A 17,245-nucleotide genomic window follows, 5' to 3' on the forward strand; every position below is an offset into this window, starting at 1 on the left:
CTAATCAAATCTTTACCTAATAAATGACAAGATGCTATTTCTCAGACATCTGTTTTCTTCAGTATATTACATTTTTAAATGTATGTAATATTTTACATATACAAAAGAAAGCGTGTTATAAAGCATGATAATGCTCATGGATCTGCCATCTAATTTAATAACTAGAATATTACCAATATTGTTTTAGTTACAGTTGGAGCTCTTCGTCTTCTCACCAGCCTGCTTATTTGCAGGGGGTTTATTATTTCACTTTTTAAAATAATTTTATATACTTTTGTAAACATCGCATTCAATTTTATATGTCCTTGGCCATTGTATAAATAGTATCATTGTGCATATTACTTTTTTTCACTTGATATTGTGTTTCTGAATTTATTCAGAATTGTTCAGTCAGTATATTTCCTTCACTTTTGCTGCATATAGTACTTTATTGTGTACATATACTCCGGAATGTTTATCCACTCCCCTGACCATGAACATTTGGATATATACTTGCATTTAAATATATACAGAGGAGGGTAATTACTGGATTATATGGTATGAACATGCTCATCTTTACCATTGTACCACATCCTGTTCTCAAAGCTGTATTGTTTGTTTATGTAATGTGCTTTCATTGTCTTCTTACTCTCTGTGTTTTTGTCTTACTGTCTTACTGTGCGGTTCACCTTTCAAGAGGCTTTAAAATTTTTCTCACAAAGACCCTAAAAAGATAGAATTTTTACCATTATTGCTATAGTATGCATAAAGAAACAGGTGTAGAAAGATGGGTTAAGTGATTCTTAACCTTATTGTGAAAAAATTAACTTCAGAAGAGAGTCCCTGATATGCTACCAGGGGATTGGAGGGGAGATAGAAGAGGATAAAGGGGGATCGATGATGACGGAAGGAGACTAGACTTGGGGTAGTAAACACACACAATACAGTATACAGAAGATATATTATAGAACTTTACACTTAAAACCTGTATAGTTTTATTGACCAATGTCACTGTAATAAGTACAATTAAAAATAAAAAAGAATGAAAAAAAGAATGAAGTCAAAAGTAATACCAATCCATTTAAGAAAATATATGCTGCGGGAGACTTGGTGAAGGCAGGTATCTGCTTCATGTACCTCTGGTCTCCAGTGTCTGGCAAATAAAAGTTTCTTGAGACCCTGGCTGGTTGGCTCCATGGATAGAGCGACTTGCCTGTGTATGGATGTCCCAGGTTCAATCCCTGGTCAGGGTACACAAGAAAAACAACCATCTCTTTCTTGCTCCCTCTCCCCCTTTTCTTTCTCTTCCCCTCTCTTAGCCAGTGGCTCAATTGACTTGAGTATTGGCCCCAGGTACTGAGGATAGCTCAATTGGTCCAAGTGTTGGCCCTGGGCACGGAGGATAGCTTGGTTGATGAAAGCATCAGCCCCAGATGAGGCATTTCCAAGTGGATCCCGGTTGGGGTGCATGCAGGAGTCTGTCTCTCCATTTCCCCTTCACTCACTTAAAAAAAAAGTATGTTGAAAGAATGAAATGATTAATTTTCCACTTAAAGCTTCACCCCCCCAAAATGTTACCAAATTTATTTATTTTTAGTTTAATGGATTTTAATGTAACTGTGAAAGAGTCATTATTTGGTTACCTATTCTGCACTGTAACTAACATTAAATAAACTTCCACTTCTTAAGTTTTGGCATAAAGAAAAGTATCTATAATTATCTAAAAAATATCTTAAACCACTTTTTCTTCACCAACGTATTGGTGGGGAACATATTTTAAGTGATGCCTCAGTTGGTTCTAGTATGGAGCCAAAGTTGATGACCACTGTGCTGTACTCATACTTTACTGGTTTAGTATGAGAGTATGAGATGGGAAGAAACTGTAAGTGATCAAGAACAATGTTTCCCAAAGGTTAGTCCATGGCCCATGATTCATCTGGGGAATCTTGTTAAAAAATGCATCTTCCACTTGACCAGGTGGTTGCAGTGGATAGAGCATCAGACTGGGACACAGATGACCCAGGTTCAAAACCCCGAGGTCATTGGCTTGAGCTCAGGCTCACCAGCTTGAGCGCGGAGTTGCTGGCTTGAGCATGGGATCAAAGACATGACCCCATGGTCACTGGCTTGAGCCCTAGGTTGCTGGCTTGAGCAAGGGGTCACTCGCTCTGCTGCACCCCCCCCCATCAAGCCACATATGATAAAGCAATCAATGAACAACTAAGGAGCCACAATGGAGAAGAATTGATGCTTCTTATCTCTCTCCCTTCCTGTCTGTCTGGTTCTATCTATTCCTTTCTCTGTCTGTCTCTCTCTCTCTCTAACTCTGTCACACACAAAAAATGCATGTTCCCCATATTTCACCTTAGGCTAAAGGACTGAGAACTGTGCATCATGAGGCTCAATTACTTGTAAGTGATATTAGTCCAGAGCCCTCCCATCTATAAAGGAGACTAGCTACAGTTTAGAATTTACCCTGTAGTTGTTAGTTATTAATAGTCCATCTGTGCCATAAGTGCATATCCAAAAGGATTAGACTTTTTCTTATTAATAAAAATAGTCATTATATATTTGCAATAAGGGGAAGGTAGTGGTAGAAACTAATGTGGTGTTAATGGGCAGAGGCAGGAACTAGACTTAGTAAAACAAGAAGGAATAATGATTTATACTGTTTTAGCATTTATTGTGAATCACATTATGCTTTGCATATATTATATCATTAAATCATTACAAAAATCTATGACATAGGTTTTTAAACCTATATAAAATGACAAACCAAAGAAAATATAGAGTTATTAGCTATAGGCAATGATTTTTCTAAGGCATTTTGCCTCCTCTGACAAAGTAAAATTTTAATAATCCAAACTCCTTAAGTCGGGATGACCAACATCAGGTAAGTAATTCAGATGAGCCCTAATGTAAGTGAAATAATAGATTGCAATTATAATTAACAGAGGCAGGTTGAAGAACCACTAAGAATTAAGTAATTAGGACAAGTGAGCATAAATTACAACTACAAAATGAGGCAAAAAATTATCTATAAATACAAGATGGGAAAAGACTAGATTTGCATCAAAGGAGCAGAATGCAATCTGAGGTTGATTGTGAATTACAATGAGTTAGATTATGCTGCAGGAACAAACAAGCTGAAGACATTAGTGGCTTGCAATAACACTAATGTTCAGTGCTCATGCTTCATATCCATCCTGGGTTACTATAGCTCTACTCCACATCCTCTTCACTTCAAAGCCCAGAACAGCCTCTTAATGAACCCTACTGGTCATCATGACAGAGGGGAGAGAGAGCATGGTGAACTATACTCTGCTTCCTGCAGTTTCTGCATGGAAATAAAACAGCATTCTGTTCACATTTCATTGGACAAAGTAAGTCACATATCCATGGCTGACTTTAATGGCTCAAGGAAGTTTACTTTTATCTTTAAAAAGGAAGTATATATTTAGAAATCATAATAAAAATCTGCCTTAACCATGAATTGTTAAGAATTCTAGTATAGCATTATACTAAAATTTTAAGGACAGCAATGTTTATCTGAATATAAGGAAAGAGACTATAAAATAAAATTAAGTGGAATAATTTTAAATATGAAAAAACAGCTTGGTAAAGATTAAGTTTGAAGAGTATCTTCTCTCCCCTTAATGATGTATTTGTATGCATGTCACCTCTCTTGGTATTTTAAGAATAATTTACTGGAATATATGGGTGGTAAGTTTGGTGAAATGGAGAAAACCTCTTGAGGTTTTGCAAAGCTTAAAATTCTGCCTTATTGTCACTCAGTATTACTACAAGGAAAACATAACTGGTACGGATTCTGTGTAATATTTCTTTTGAAGGTATGCCAAGTTAAACCTAGATTTAAGCTAGTACTATTATTTGGACAATTTAGTATATATTAAGATTTAAGTATCTTTTTATTATCAGTGATCTAAAAATACTTATTGAGTGTCTGAGTATCAATGGCACTTTTCAAATGTTGCACACAGTTACTGAGAAGAAATATTTCCATTTTTGTCCAAGAAAGTTCAATGTAAATGGATACAAAAAGACAAAGATATATGGGGTGAGAAATTTTTAACTACTTAGAATTTGTTTCAAATATACCATAACTTCCACTTACTTTCTGGTAAGCAAGTGGTTGATTTTGAATTAAAGAATTAATGTTTAATTTACATTTTTATTTACAATAGGACATGGTATTTATCTTTGCTTGAACTATTTAGTTTAATTTGCCACAAGGGAAAAAATTGTCACCCATCACTGAGACCCTATAAGTTTTCTGAAAGAAATTTCTTTTCAGTTACAGTTAACATTCAATGTTATTTTGTATTAGTTTCAGGTGTACTGCATAGTGGTTAGACAATCATATACTTTACAGATTTTCTTTCCCTTGTGATATATTAGGTGGTCATTATAATAAGTAACTTGAACATCAGGAAGCTAGAGAGGCTTTTTATTTCAAAGAACTGTTAGCTTCATTATATGAATATATATTCCTCAATATCTTTTATATAATATGAATCTTCATGCAGAAAAAGTTCCATTTATATTTGTTGAAAATATCTGCTGAGATCATGTAGATTAAGTTTAAAAGCAAACTCACAGTTGAAATGATTTTAAAACTGTGAACATCAGTTTATTTTTGTTCAAAATACAAGTGTGAAGAAACTAAATGTACTGTACTAGTTTATTCAGCCAATTAGAAATTAAGCTTTTTTAAAAAATATGGCTGTAAAAGTTTTATTTAACCTCATCTGTAAAACCAATATGAAATGTTTATTATGAAATGTGAAAATAGAGAATCAATGGAATAAAAAAATCAGAAGTGATAAGTTCAGATTATATTTATTGAGTGTACAGGGCACCTTGAGAAATTAAAGAGACAGTGCAGCTGAATATAGTTTCTTCTTTCAAAACATTGACAATCTAATTGAAGAGACTAAGACTAGTAGATAACTGATAGAAGCATAAATATATACAGTTATAAGATGGGTCATTCAAAACTATTTAGGTCTTCACTCAAGACATGCAGAATAAACAAATTTAGTTCATAATGGGGATTAGCTCATTGCTTCATTAGGTCGTCAAAACAAAGCTATTAAAGTTACAGTGATTACACTCTCACTCTAATGAGTTTTCTGGTAATTTGTACCTTGACTTGACGTTTTTATTTTTTACCCTTTTGATAGTTCAATCTTGAAGAACCTGAGTGGTTTTGGGTATGTTAGAGAGCAATTTGGGTGCTGAAAAAACAATCAGCCTCACTTCTGCCTGCACCCCCAAGTCTCTACATGCTAAAAGATTATTTTTCATACCCATTAAACTACTGGGACATATATCTTTCATTTTCAAGTGAAGACTGGAGTGATTAGAGCCAAATGGATATTTCAGTTTAGATAACTTTCTGAGGGAGAGCTGGAGTAGAGTTCTGAACAGGAAAATGACACAGTGTGCAGAAGAACATGACTATGTTCACTGACGCAAAGACTCTAGGCCATTAAAAGTCATGCCCACCCACATTCTTATCCCATTCTTTGTCTATTGCTCATTTCATGTAACAATTCACAACCTACTTAACCTAATGAAAATCTAAACCTATTATTTGAAGATTGGTCATTTCTAAATTTCAGTAGACACCATGAACCTTCCTCTTTTTATACCCCAAACAACAGCAGGACCACTAACAAGTTTGTGGCCATTGAGCAGGTCAAAATGGTGAAGAAACCACCAAGGAAGTATTTCTAGGGTGATTCTAACTCTTAACTTGTTTCCAAAGACATAAATTATATGTATGTATGTATGTATGTGTGTGTGTGTGTGTGTGTGTGTGTGTGTGTGTGTGTATATATATATATATATATATGAATTTTGAATTAAACAATGACATTTCAATTTCATATTCAAGAATGCAAACACCTGTCTATTAACCATGGATGTTCTTCTTTGCACTCAGGATACTCAGACAGCTTTTGGTCTTGGAATATGAATTTAGTTTGGACTGTTACCTTCCATCCATTGCAAATGTTTTTTATCCCTGGCACTGCTTTTGCTATGCCCACAAAACTATGTGATAGCTACTTTGAGTATCTTTCCATGGCTCTTTTCCGTTCTATTATCCTTCCAGAGGGAATTGGTTTCTCTGTACTGTGCTGCTACTGTAGCAGTCATAATATGCTGCGATCTGTACTTTGTAGAAGGAAAAAAATGAAGCATCTAATTAATAACTTGGAACTAAATTCCTTCATTTTCTTCCCAAATATTGATTTGAATATTATTTGTTTGAAATACTTGCTAAATGTCTTTCCATTTTATAACTGTAGGATAGACTATAGCAGTGGTCCTCAACCCTTGGGCCGTGGACCGGTACCGGTCCGCAGAGAAAGAATAAATAACTCACATTATTTCCATTTTATTTATATTTAAGTCTGAATGATGTTTTATTTTTAAAAAATGACCAGATTCCCTCTGTTACATCCATCTAAGACTCACTCTTGACGCTTGTCTCAGTCACGTGATACATTTATCCGTCCCACCCTAAAGGCCAGTCAGTGAAAATATTTTCTGACATTAAACCTGTCCATGGCCCAAAAAAGGTTGGGGATCATTGGACTATAGTATATTTCTCTAGACCTGTGCTGCTGTCTAACATGGTAACTACTAGCTGCATGTGGCAATTGAAATGTAAATTTAAATTAAGTAAAATTATGAATTCTGTCTCATTTGCACTAGCCACATTTTAAGTGCTCAATAGCCACATGTGTCTAATGACTATCCAATTGGGCAGCACAGACATAGATCATATTATTGTAACTCTGTTATTGCTAAAAGTCTTGTTAAACATGTCTCTAAAACACCACTGTCCCCACTTGCTCCTGGCCATGCAACTAACTCTTCCTCCATTTGGCTCCTAAACACAAGCATTGTCTGAGCTTAGTGTTCAGCTATCTTCTCATGATACTTTTTTTTTTTTTTGGATGAATGTGGTATTATTTTTCTTGTACCTTTAATGGTCACTTCAATGTAAATATCTCCCAGATCTGGCTCTATTTTAGACAAAATTCAGTTTTTTCAACTGCTTGCTGGACAGCTTTGTATAATACATACTGTTTCTCAGCCACTTCTCATTTCACAGGCCCAAAATTATTTTGTCCTTTCCAAATTCTCTCCTTCTACCATCTCCACTATGCCATTCATCCATTTGCTGAGCCTTGAATCCCTGAAGTAATGTTTAACTTTTCCCTCCCCATGATTCCCTGTTTCTAATGAAGCAGTTGCCCAGTTCTCTCATTCCTGGCTACATGTATGTCATCTACCTCTTCTCATCTCTCCATAATCTCAGTTTAAGCCCTGATTATGTACATATTTTCTTCTCAAAGAGGATTCTAACTGATCTCCCTGCCTCCAGTTTTTCTCCCTTCCAAATCCATAGTTTCTTCCCCATCATTTTTATTAAAATACTTTCCCTTCCATACCTCTGATATTCAAACATCTGTGAGCACTCCCTTGTATCAGAGAAAAGTGTATACTGCTCCATCTTCCTTTGAGATGCAATGTCTACATAGCATATTTTGGAAGGTAACACAGCTTTGCAGAAATTCCCTGAGACATGGTATCGAAGTTACTCTTGTAACTTAAGGAAAAGAAAAAGAGGAAAGGAACTATGAGAAAAGGAGCAAGAGATGGCTATGGGAGTTGTTTGCTAGACCAGAAATTGTGAACTACACTCCCGCCTCCCAACCCTGCAACACACATGCTCAGCATTCACACTGCTGTTACCCACCAACCATGCACTAGGTAAGCTGCACTGACTTTAACCTCTCATGAAGGAAAGTCACAAGAAATTGTCAATTAACTGAGATAACTTTTTGCTACCCTGGTGGAAAGGGGATTCATGTTAGATTGTAACAGAAAAGTAAAAATCTTACTTACTTTACAACCAACAAAAATTATCCAGCTTAGCATTAGTAGCTCTCCACAATATGACCACACATTATTTTCTAGGCTTTCTTTACTACATTCACCCCACTTATCTTATGCTCGGCCAAATGGTCTACGTTGTTCTAATTATTCCTTTGTCCATGTCCTTACACAATTTAAAATGGTCTTTCTCTATAGACCCCCAACTTCCAAATTTAAAAGCTATTTAATGCCAACCAAAATATCATCTCTTCCATAAGATCATTCCAGAGTTAACAAGTCAGAATTTATCTCCTTTTTATGGAACATTCTGTTACCATTTTTCTGGTCTACCTTGTATTATCAGTTGAATGTTTTCTCCTCCACTAAATAATGAAATAGTGATGGCCAAGGACCAAGTTTAACTTATCTTTGATCACACAATAGTCCCTGACAGTGAATTGCATTTAGAAAATGCCCACCAAAACGAGCTTTGGTGAATGGAATTGTGACTTGAGTGAGGGAATGAATGAATAAATGAATGAGAATATAACACTTAACATTATGGGAATTAAGCACATAATCATATAAAGATATTTTGATAGTTTAATAATAGAACATGTGCAGTGTTCAGTATGAAGATACCATTATCAAAAGTTTGCATAGGTCAATCATTTAAATATTACTTGTAAGCAAAAAAAAATATTTTTATACTATTTGTACAGCTGTACTGTAATATATACTAAAAAGAGACAGATGGAAAATATATAGCATTTATAATTATAAAGTTCCATGAAATATAATAGTATATTGCATTAGAGACATACACTTTTTTCTTTACTCTGTGCATTCAATGTGTTTTTTGTTTTGTTTTGTTTTTTTTGTATTTTTCCAAAGTGAGAAGTAGGAGGGCGGTGGAGTGCAGAGGCAGGCAGACAGACTCCTGCATGCGCCCGACCGGGATCCACCTGGCATGTCCACCAGCGGGCGTTGCTCTGTTTCAATCAGAGCCATCCTAGCACCTGAGGTGGAGGCCATGGAGCCGTCCTCAGCACCCAGGGCCAGCTTTGCTCCAATGGAGCCTTGGCTGTGGGAGGGGAGAGAAAGGAGAGGGAGGAGGGGGGAGAAGCAGATGGGCGCTTCTCCTGTGTGCCCTGGCTGGGAATCAAACCTGGTACTTCCACATGCTGGGCCGACGCTCTACCGCTGAGCCAGCTGGCTAGGGCCTGTGCATTCAATGTTAATAACCTATATACTCTTCTTATGATTCTTTTTATAAATACAGTTGATAAGAAATATTACCTGTACTGTGTATTATGACCCCAAGATGCTTAAAACTTGTTGCCAACATACTATAGAACAGGGGTCTCAAACTTGCAGCCTGCGGGCCGCATGCAGCCCGCCGAACAATTTTGTGCGGCCCGCAGACTAATCCACGAAGTTCAAAATATTTTGGATAAAATTAAGTAAACCTAGGGGCCTACTTGTATTTTTCATTTCTCTAGCATCCTAGCTAGATATTAGCTTAGTTAACAGCAGTTGTGATGCGAACTACAGTTTCTGGTCGTTTTGTGACACTGAGTAAACTGCATGTACGATTGTGCTTGTTGTATTGATTTTTTTTTTTTTGTTTTCAACTGCAGTGAGAAAAGTGTTGCGTAACAGTTGCCTTTTGTAGACCTAGTGCGGCCTGCCCAACGGCTGTGATCTTGCTCTGCGGCCCACATGCTGAGTTGAGTTTGAGAACCCTGCTATAGAGCATCAATAGTAACATTTAGGATAGAAATTTTTCCATGTATTCTCCTCTGTATAGCAATTGCATCATTGTTTCACAGAGAACATAATGTATTTTGATTCTGAGTGGGCATATAGCTCATCTGTGGGAGAGATTCTGTGCATACCTACTTTTTTATTAAATTGATCAAAATTGAAGAAACATTCCTCATTTTTATGAAAATTGTCTTATTAGGAATTTGGTGCATTTAAATGTGCATCACATGGTTTGCAGAAGCATATATGGAAAAGGAGAAAGAAGAAATGCAAGTGTTATTTTGCATGTGCAACAAAAGACAGCGTGAGCTACTGAAGAGAATTCCTGGGAGTATAGAGTGGTATAGCTCTAAATTCAATTTTAAAAACCTAAATTTGATCCTAACCTAAAAATAACTAGAACGTCAGAGGTGTACCTTTTCATAGCATGAATAGGTTCATAAAATGTAGATTTCTTATATGCAGTACTATTTTCTTTTTAAAACTCAGGTATGATCTTTTGGGGAAAGATTTGGTTGTAAATATTAATAAAGCCCACACTTGAGAAGCAAATATTTTAAAGTAGCACATTGATGGAAATAAAATAACTTCCTAATAAGATGAATCCCCCAAAGTACCTAGGGCTATTTAAATATTTAGCACGATAAAATTAAGTCCATAAAATTATAGCTTTATTAAATAGAACATAGTCACTTAGTTTCTATTTGTCTTCCTAATATAAAGTAGCAGGTTAACATGCACGTTTTGTTGTTCTGTTTTTATTATGCTTGTCTTGCCCTTTGTGAAAGCTTTCAATAACGAACAGGACAATCTGACTGACAAAAGTAGAGCTATAATTAAGTGGAAGCAGTTATTCAAAGAAGTAAGCTATTAAAGAAAGAAATAAGTTTACTAAAGGAAAAAAAAAAATAAGTTGGGGGAATGTGTAACCAGAACACATAGCTCTGAAGAAGGCGCTGAAAACTGTTTAGGGTAAACCAGCAGATACTATTGCTGGATCCATTTACTATTTTATGGATCCTATATATTTGAACATTTTTATTTTGGTTTGGTTTGGCATTCTTCTATAACATGATATCCTTTAAAATAGCTTAAGTATTTCTCAAAATAACATTATTAAAATCATCTTGAGGGCTCCTATTGTAAATCTACTGAATCTGTATTACTGGATATGAACCTGGGAATTTCTACTTTAACCTGATCCCCAACTGATTCTTCCATATATATAGAACTAAAATCTGAAAATTACCACAGTAGCTGTGTTTGAGTGTAGTTCTTTCCTTTAAAAAATTGTTTTTTGCCTAAAGACCTAATTTTCCCAAGACCCAATTAAAAGCCAATTTTCCTGTGTTTTTTTTTTTTTGAAAGACAGGGTTAGTTGCTTCCTCCTCTGTTACCCTAGCCCTAGATCTTGCCTTTATTATGGTAATTGTGGGTATCCCAAAACTCTTAGTGGAGATTTAAGAGTTTTTTTAGAAATTCAATTTAATAGGGTGACGTTGATCAATAAGAGTACATAGGTTTCAGGTAAACATTTCTATAGCATTTGTACTGCTGATTGTGTTGTATGCCCATCACCTAAAGTCAAATCATTTTCCATCACCACATATCTGTCCCCCTTTACTCCCTCATCCCCACCCTCTCCCCAGGTAACCACATCGCTTTTATCTATGTCCACGAGTCTCAGTTTTATATCCCACCTATGTGTGAAATCATATAGTTCTTAGTTTTTTCTGATTTGCTTATTTCTCTTAATATAATGTTCTCAAGGTCCATCCATGTGATCATAAATGTCACTATGTCATCATTTCTTATGGCTGAGTAGTATTCCATTGTATATATGTACCACATCTTCTTTATCCAATCTTCTGTAAAGGGGCACTTCGGTTGTTTCCATGTCTTGGCTACCGTGAATAATTCTACGTTGAACATGGGGTTCATCTGTCTTTGCATACCAGTGTTTTCAAGTTTTTTGGGTAGATACCCAGAAGTCCAAATTATGTATTTTTGTTGGTAATGTGTTTTTGGTCACTAATATAAGAAACCATTGTCTCATCCAAGGTAGTAATTGCTTCATCCTATAAACATAACAGTTTTAACAAAACAATAATAGAATAACAACACTACCACCAACAAACAGTATGGTTGCTGAAAATAGTATAAGATTTTTGACACAGAGTTCTTTTTGTTATATTACACTAGGGATGTGCACGTAAAGTAGTATATTTTAAACAGACTTGAAATATTCTGTGTGATTATTGTATCACTAGCAAGATATATATTCAGATCATATTTATTTTTTTTCCTTAAGGAGAATCCCTTTGAAATTTGAACATTAAATCATGTCCTCTGATTCTAGGATGGTGGGTAAATAATGAAACTTAAATTCATTACAGCTGAAGCAGGCTGTAGAGACAATGGAGAAACTGGGCAACTGCCCAGCTTTTTCCAAATTATCTCTTCCCAATGTAATTGTGTTTAAAGTTATTTTTATAAAATTGGGCCCCTCACATTCAGATGAGAGTACAAATGAACTTTCCAAATATAAATGTTTTATCTACACCTTGGCTCCTCTGTAAATAATTCATACTTAATTATTAAGAATTGACTTGATGTAAGCATATAGACACAAATATGACTATATTTGTAACAGACTGCTACTTTGGCATAGGAGCCCTTCAGAATGGCAAGGATCAATCTTTAAGTATTTCTATTAGTTTGTGAAATGAATCAGACCTAAATTTAACTTTAAAAATTCTTCCCCTGATAAGATATATTTCTTTTGACAAGGTATTGTGGTAAAATGGCATTATGAAAAACTATGCTGAGCAAGATGCCTTTTTGTTAACATTAAGTTCAGGGCAAATAATGAAAAGGACTATTATTCCTTAAAATATATAATCCTGCAGAATATGGATTTTTTTTCAAGATTAGATAGCCAAATAAAAATTAATTAACTTTATATTTTGAAGTAATATAATTAGTTTAAAATGTGTAAATAAAGATGCAGAACAACAATAATTCATCATTAAAATCCATTTATCATTTACTGTATGCCAGATACTGTGCTAAGCCATTTATCTCATTTTCTTTTTTCAGTTGAATTTTATTGGGGATGACACTGGTCAGCATAATTATAGAGAATTCAGGTGCCTGATCCTGCAACACGTCTCTGTACATGATATTGTGTGTTCACCCCCCCCCACATCAGCTCTTTGTCTATCACCATTTATCCCCCTCAAACCCTCCTTCACCTACCCCCATCCTGGCAATTACCACACTATTGTGTCCATAAATTTTCTCTTTTATTCTTCTTTTGTTCTTTTTACGCTTTCTCATTAGTCCTCACAACACCCTGATTAGGGTTCTAATAATATCATGCCCATTTCAGAAATTTCTTGAGATAACTGAGCCATAGAAATTCAAAGCTTTTAAGTAGAGATGATACAAAGCTTTAAAGTAGTAGTGATAACTTTGTTATGTTATCACTTATTGTAAGAATAGCAATTAAAGGTAAAAAGACAGTGGTGATTTTTAAAAAAAATTTTTTTTAAATAATTTCAAGGTTTAAATTTAGGCAAGAACTATAAAGTTGATATTTATTATAAGATGTACATAAAGTATCGATGCATAATATAAAGTATATTTAATAGCTTGCAATAGTTGCAAATGTAAAATTATTTTTGAGATTTTGATATGACTATTGAAATAAATATTAATGTTTTTCTTAATGTTCCAATCTTTAATAATTTATTATTTAAAATGTTAGAAATATTTCAACCAAAATTCATTTATCACATATAAAATTTTAGAAAGAAAATGATTATGATATTTTTATGTTTGTTTTTACATCTATTTAATGTAAATTGTCATTTATTTTATGTATTTAAAATTAGTTAAATTAGAAAAAGACATTTAAGGAAAAATGAGACTATCTCTATAATAGACCATTGGAGCTAACCACGGTGAATATGTTGGTGTATCGCATTCCAGATTTTTCCCCATTATTACTGCTTTTCCTTGAATTGTCAAGACTTTTTCAAATTGTAGTACATTTCTTAAGAAAGTATTTCTAAAGATTTTTCTCAAAACTAATGTTTGTGTTTGTTTGTTTTTTTAGGATTGTACTGTATATGAAACAGAAAATAAAATTCTTCATGTGGTAAGTTTACTTGGATTTATTTTTATTTTTATTAGAAAATATTTGTTTGCTTAACTAGTCATTAATAAAAAGCTACAGCCCTTAAAAAACTGAGCCATGCCTCTTTCATAGGAAACGTACAAAGAATCAGAACATAACAGGTTTAGTAGTTATAATAATTCTATTGTATCTTAATAGAAAAATGAGATACAGTATTTTAATATTGTAGAATGCAGCAGGGTTGGAATATAGTAAAATAAAAAATATAGTGAAAAGAGAATTTGAAATAATTTTTCATATTTGATTTGTGACAAGAGATAAAAGAAAAATATTTGTATAACAGGAGTAATTCGCCTCTGTCATCATTTGGATGAAATAACTCAAAAAATAATCAAACTGCCTTTTCTCCGATTCTATACTTACCGAACAACCTTCTGAATTTTAATTTGGCAATACTTTTGCATCAGTCAATGACTTTGCAGATATTATTTCACTAGAAATGGAGTATAAGTACATTATACTTTGTAAAAAGGCATATTCTTTCTTGTTAATTGACTGCTTTTCTTTGTAAATCCATTTCTTGGTTGATGCTCACCTCCCCTAATTATTTCTTCACCTCTATTAGAAATGAGTGAAAACACATTTAACAACACTGAACAAGTTCAAAAATGAATGCAGTACATTTGCTTTGGCAATTTTACATTTCAGCTGGTGAGAATTTAAAGATCCTCTCTGATGAGGATCTAGACAAAGACAGTGGGTGACTTCAACCAACAGATGCGGCTCCAAAACATTTGTTTTGTGTATTTTCTTTCCACTTCCCTTCGTGGTCTTTTATGTAATGATGGCCCAGCCTTCATGGAAAGGTTGTATACTTTTGTGTTACTCTTCTCACAATAAGAATTATTTTTAAAAAAGTAAAAAATGTTACATGATATATGATGCTGGACTACTTACTTTAAAATAAAATTTTCAAAAAATAATCCTACCAGATTTCCTGTAGTGTAAAATAAATCACTTGGAGTCTTAAGAACTCTGAATCCTAGCCTACTACTTTCTATCTTGGTGAACTTAGTCAAATGAATTAAACTTTTTTGAGCTTTTTTGCCCTTTTTTTTTTTTTTTTTTTTTTGTATTTTTCCGAAGCTGGAAACGGGGATAGACAGTCAGACAGACTCCCGCATGCACCCGACCAGGATCCACCCGGCACGCCCACCAGGGGGCGATGCTCTGCCCCTCCGGGGCGTTGCTCTGTCGCGACCAGAGCCACTCCAGCGCCTGGGGCAGTGGGGCAGAGGCCAGTGGGGCAGAGGCCAAGGAGCCATCCCCAGCGCCCGGGCCATCTTTGCTCCAGTGGAGCTTCAGTGGGAGGGGAAGAGAGAGACAGAGAAGAAGGAGAGGGGGAGGGGTGGAGAAGCAGATGGGCACTTCTCCTGTGTGCCCTGGTCGGGAATCGAACCCAGGACTTCTGCACGCCAGGCCAATGCTCTACCACTGAGCCAACCGGCCAGGGCCCTTTTTGCCCTTTTATTGAGGTAAATATTAACTTTTTTGTTGTTGTTGAGCTATAATTATATTAGTTTCAGGTGTACAATTCAATATTTGTAGAAGACTTTGTCCTTAATGTGTCAAATGAGGCTATTAATATCTTCTAAGTACAATTGTTTATAATTCGTTTCAGTATTTATTTGATTATTTTTATTTCCTTTTTCTTCTTTAAATGCACAAAGAAATAAAAAGCCCAAGTTTTGATTTAACTTATTTAGAATCAAATTGTGAGTTAATATGAATGTTCTCCTTATTTCTATGGTAATTTAATATGTGCACTCATACAACTGAGTAGAGATTACAGTAACTTGAGATACGCACTAGAGAATCATCTGAACAGCAACTGTCTCATCCTGGACCCAGTCCCTGTATCTTTATTTTATCTGAAGGAGAGGAGAGACAATTGTCAAGAGAAAAGAAAACTTATCACTTATGAAAACCTGCTATATCCTAGGAATTCCACAGTAACCCAAGCAATAAAGTAGTCTTTTACACCTGAGCGAGCTGTGATAGCTCAGGACAGTTGTGAGGTGTGTCTTTTCCTGAAATAGATCTCTATTTAAAAATGGATGAGTAAAGAAAAAGAATGGGAAAGAGCAGAAGAAGTATTCTCTCACCTATTAGAAGAAAATCCTTTCCTATGAAGTTAGTTTACTAATAACATCTACTTCATGATCTCAATAAAAATCGAAAGAACATTGTATAAAAATAGAAAACTATACTATAAACTAAGCATAAATGAACGAAGAAAACAGTCTTTAAAACTAGAACATGGAAATAGAAATTAAACCACACTGGAAGCAGTAAGGAGCAAACTGGGTATTGCAGAAAATAGAAACAGTGAGTTAACAAGATAAACTTTACTGTTCGGATATTTAGTAAATTAATAAAAAGCAAAAAACCAGTGGTGATAATAGTTATAGAGGATCAGTTAGTTAATGCACCTTCAGATAATTGTTATTTTCTGAAGGAGAAAGCAATAGAAAACAAAGATAAAATAGAATAATTTAGGAATGGAAATTCTAGAGTTTGCAATGCTCAGAAAAGTCAAAATTTATTGGAAAGAGAAGATATTTTTAGTAACATTTTACAGTTTCTATGGCAAGAAACAACTCTACATTCATTCAACAAATGGGAAGAAAAAACGAGAGCTTTTGCCTTCAAAGAAACAAAACCTAGATTGTATTTCGGTGTCTATTCTGAAACCATAACTGCCAGAAGATAACGAAACAAAATTAATAAGCCTTTGAAGAAAAGTAATGACCAAAAATGTTTATAACTAAGTTATTCAACAGGAGGATATTTTTAGATTGGTAACGTCACTAAGGTACTCTTTTGGAAAATGTATTTAAATAAGTTTACCAAATAAATGAAGTAAAAGTTGAATTTCAGAATAAGAAAATAATGGGAGCAAAAGACTGGAGGTGAAACAAGATGAGGTGGGGTGCTTAGTTTCTTCACGCTGCTATAACAAAAATACCATAGACTGAATGGCTTAAACCAGTGGTTTTCAACCTTTTTTCACTATCATATCTGGGGTAGGGTTTTGACATATAAGTTGGGAGGCATTGAGTCTGTAACAGATGGTAAGGAATAAAAAAAAATATGACTGCCAGCTACTATTTTTAAAATGAAGGTTGTTAATGATAAGTCAAAAAGATAAGCAAATTTCATTAGGGTTATATATTTTGGTAAGAGACAAGGTCTGTATCCCTAAATTAAATCACAAAAACTACCATTACTTTCCAGTGGCAATTATTCTCAGAAAACAAAGATTTTCTATAAAAAATAATGAAACACAAAATTTCACCTGTCAGTTCATAAACACAAGCACACACAATTAGCACTCACTAAAACATCGGTCCCCATTGATCCCCCCATACCCTCTTTCCTCTC

General features: G+C 34.6%; 1 protein-coding gene across 4 annotated transcripts in view; it reads left to right on the plus strand.

Moving 5' to 3' along the window:
- Positions 1-17,245, plus strand: part of CNKSR2 (connector enhancer of kinase suppressor of Ras 2) — a 257,028-nt gene that overhangs the window by 84,268 nt on the left and 155,515 nt on the right. For all 4 annotated transcript variants that reach the window (XM_066357908.1, XM_066357911.1, XM_066357912.1 and 1 more), the window contains exon 5: positions 13,781-13,822. In XM_066357908.1, the coding sequence (XP_066214005.1) occupies positions 13,781-13,822 (42 nt within the window). The remainder of the gene's footprint in view (positions 1-13,780; positions 13,823-17,245) is intronic.

This window comes from Saccopteryx leptura, chromosome X (assembly GCF_036850995.1).
Source record: "Saccopteryx leptura isolate mSacLep1 chromosome X, mSacLep1_pri_phased_curated, whole genome shotgun sequence".
NCBI classification, from domain to species: Eukaryota; Metazoa; Chordata; class Mammalia; order Chiroptera; family Emballonuridae; genus Saccopteryx; species Saccopteryx leptura.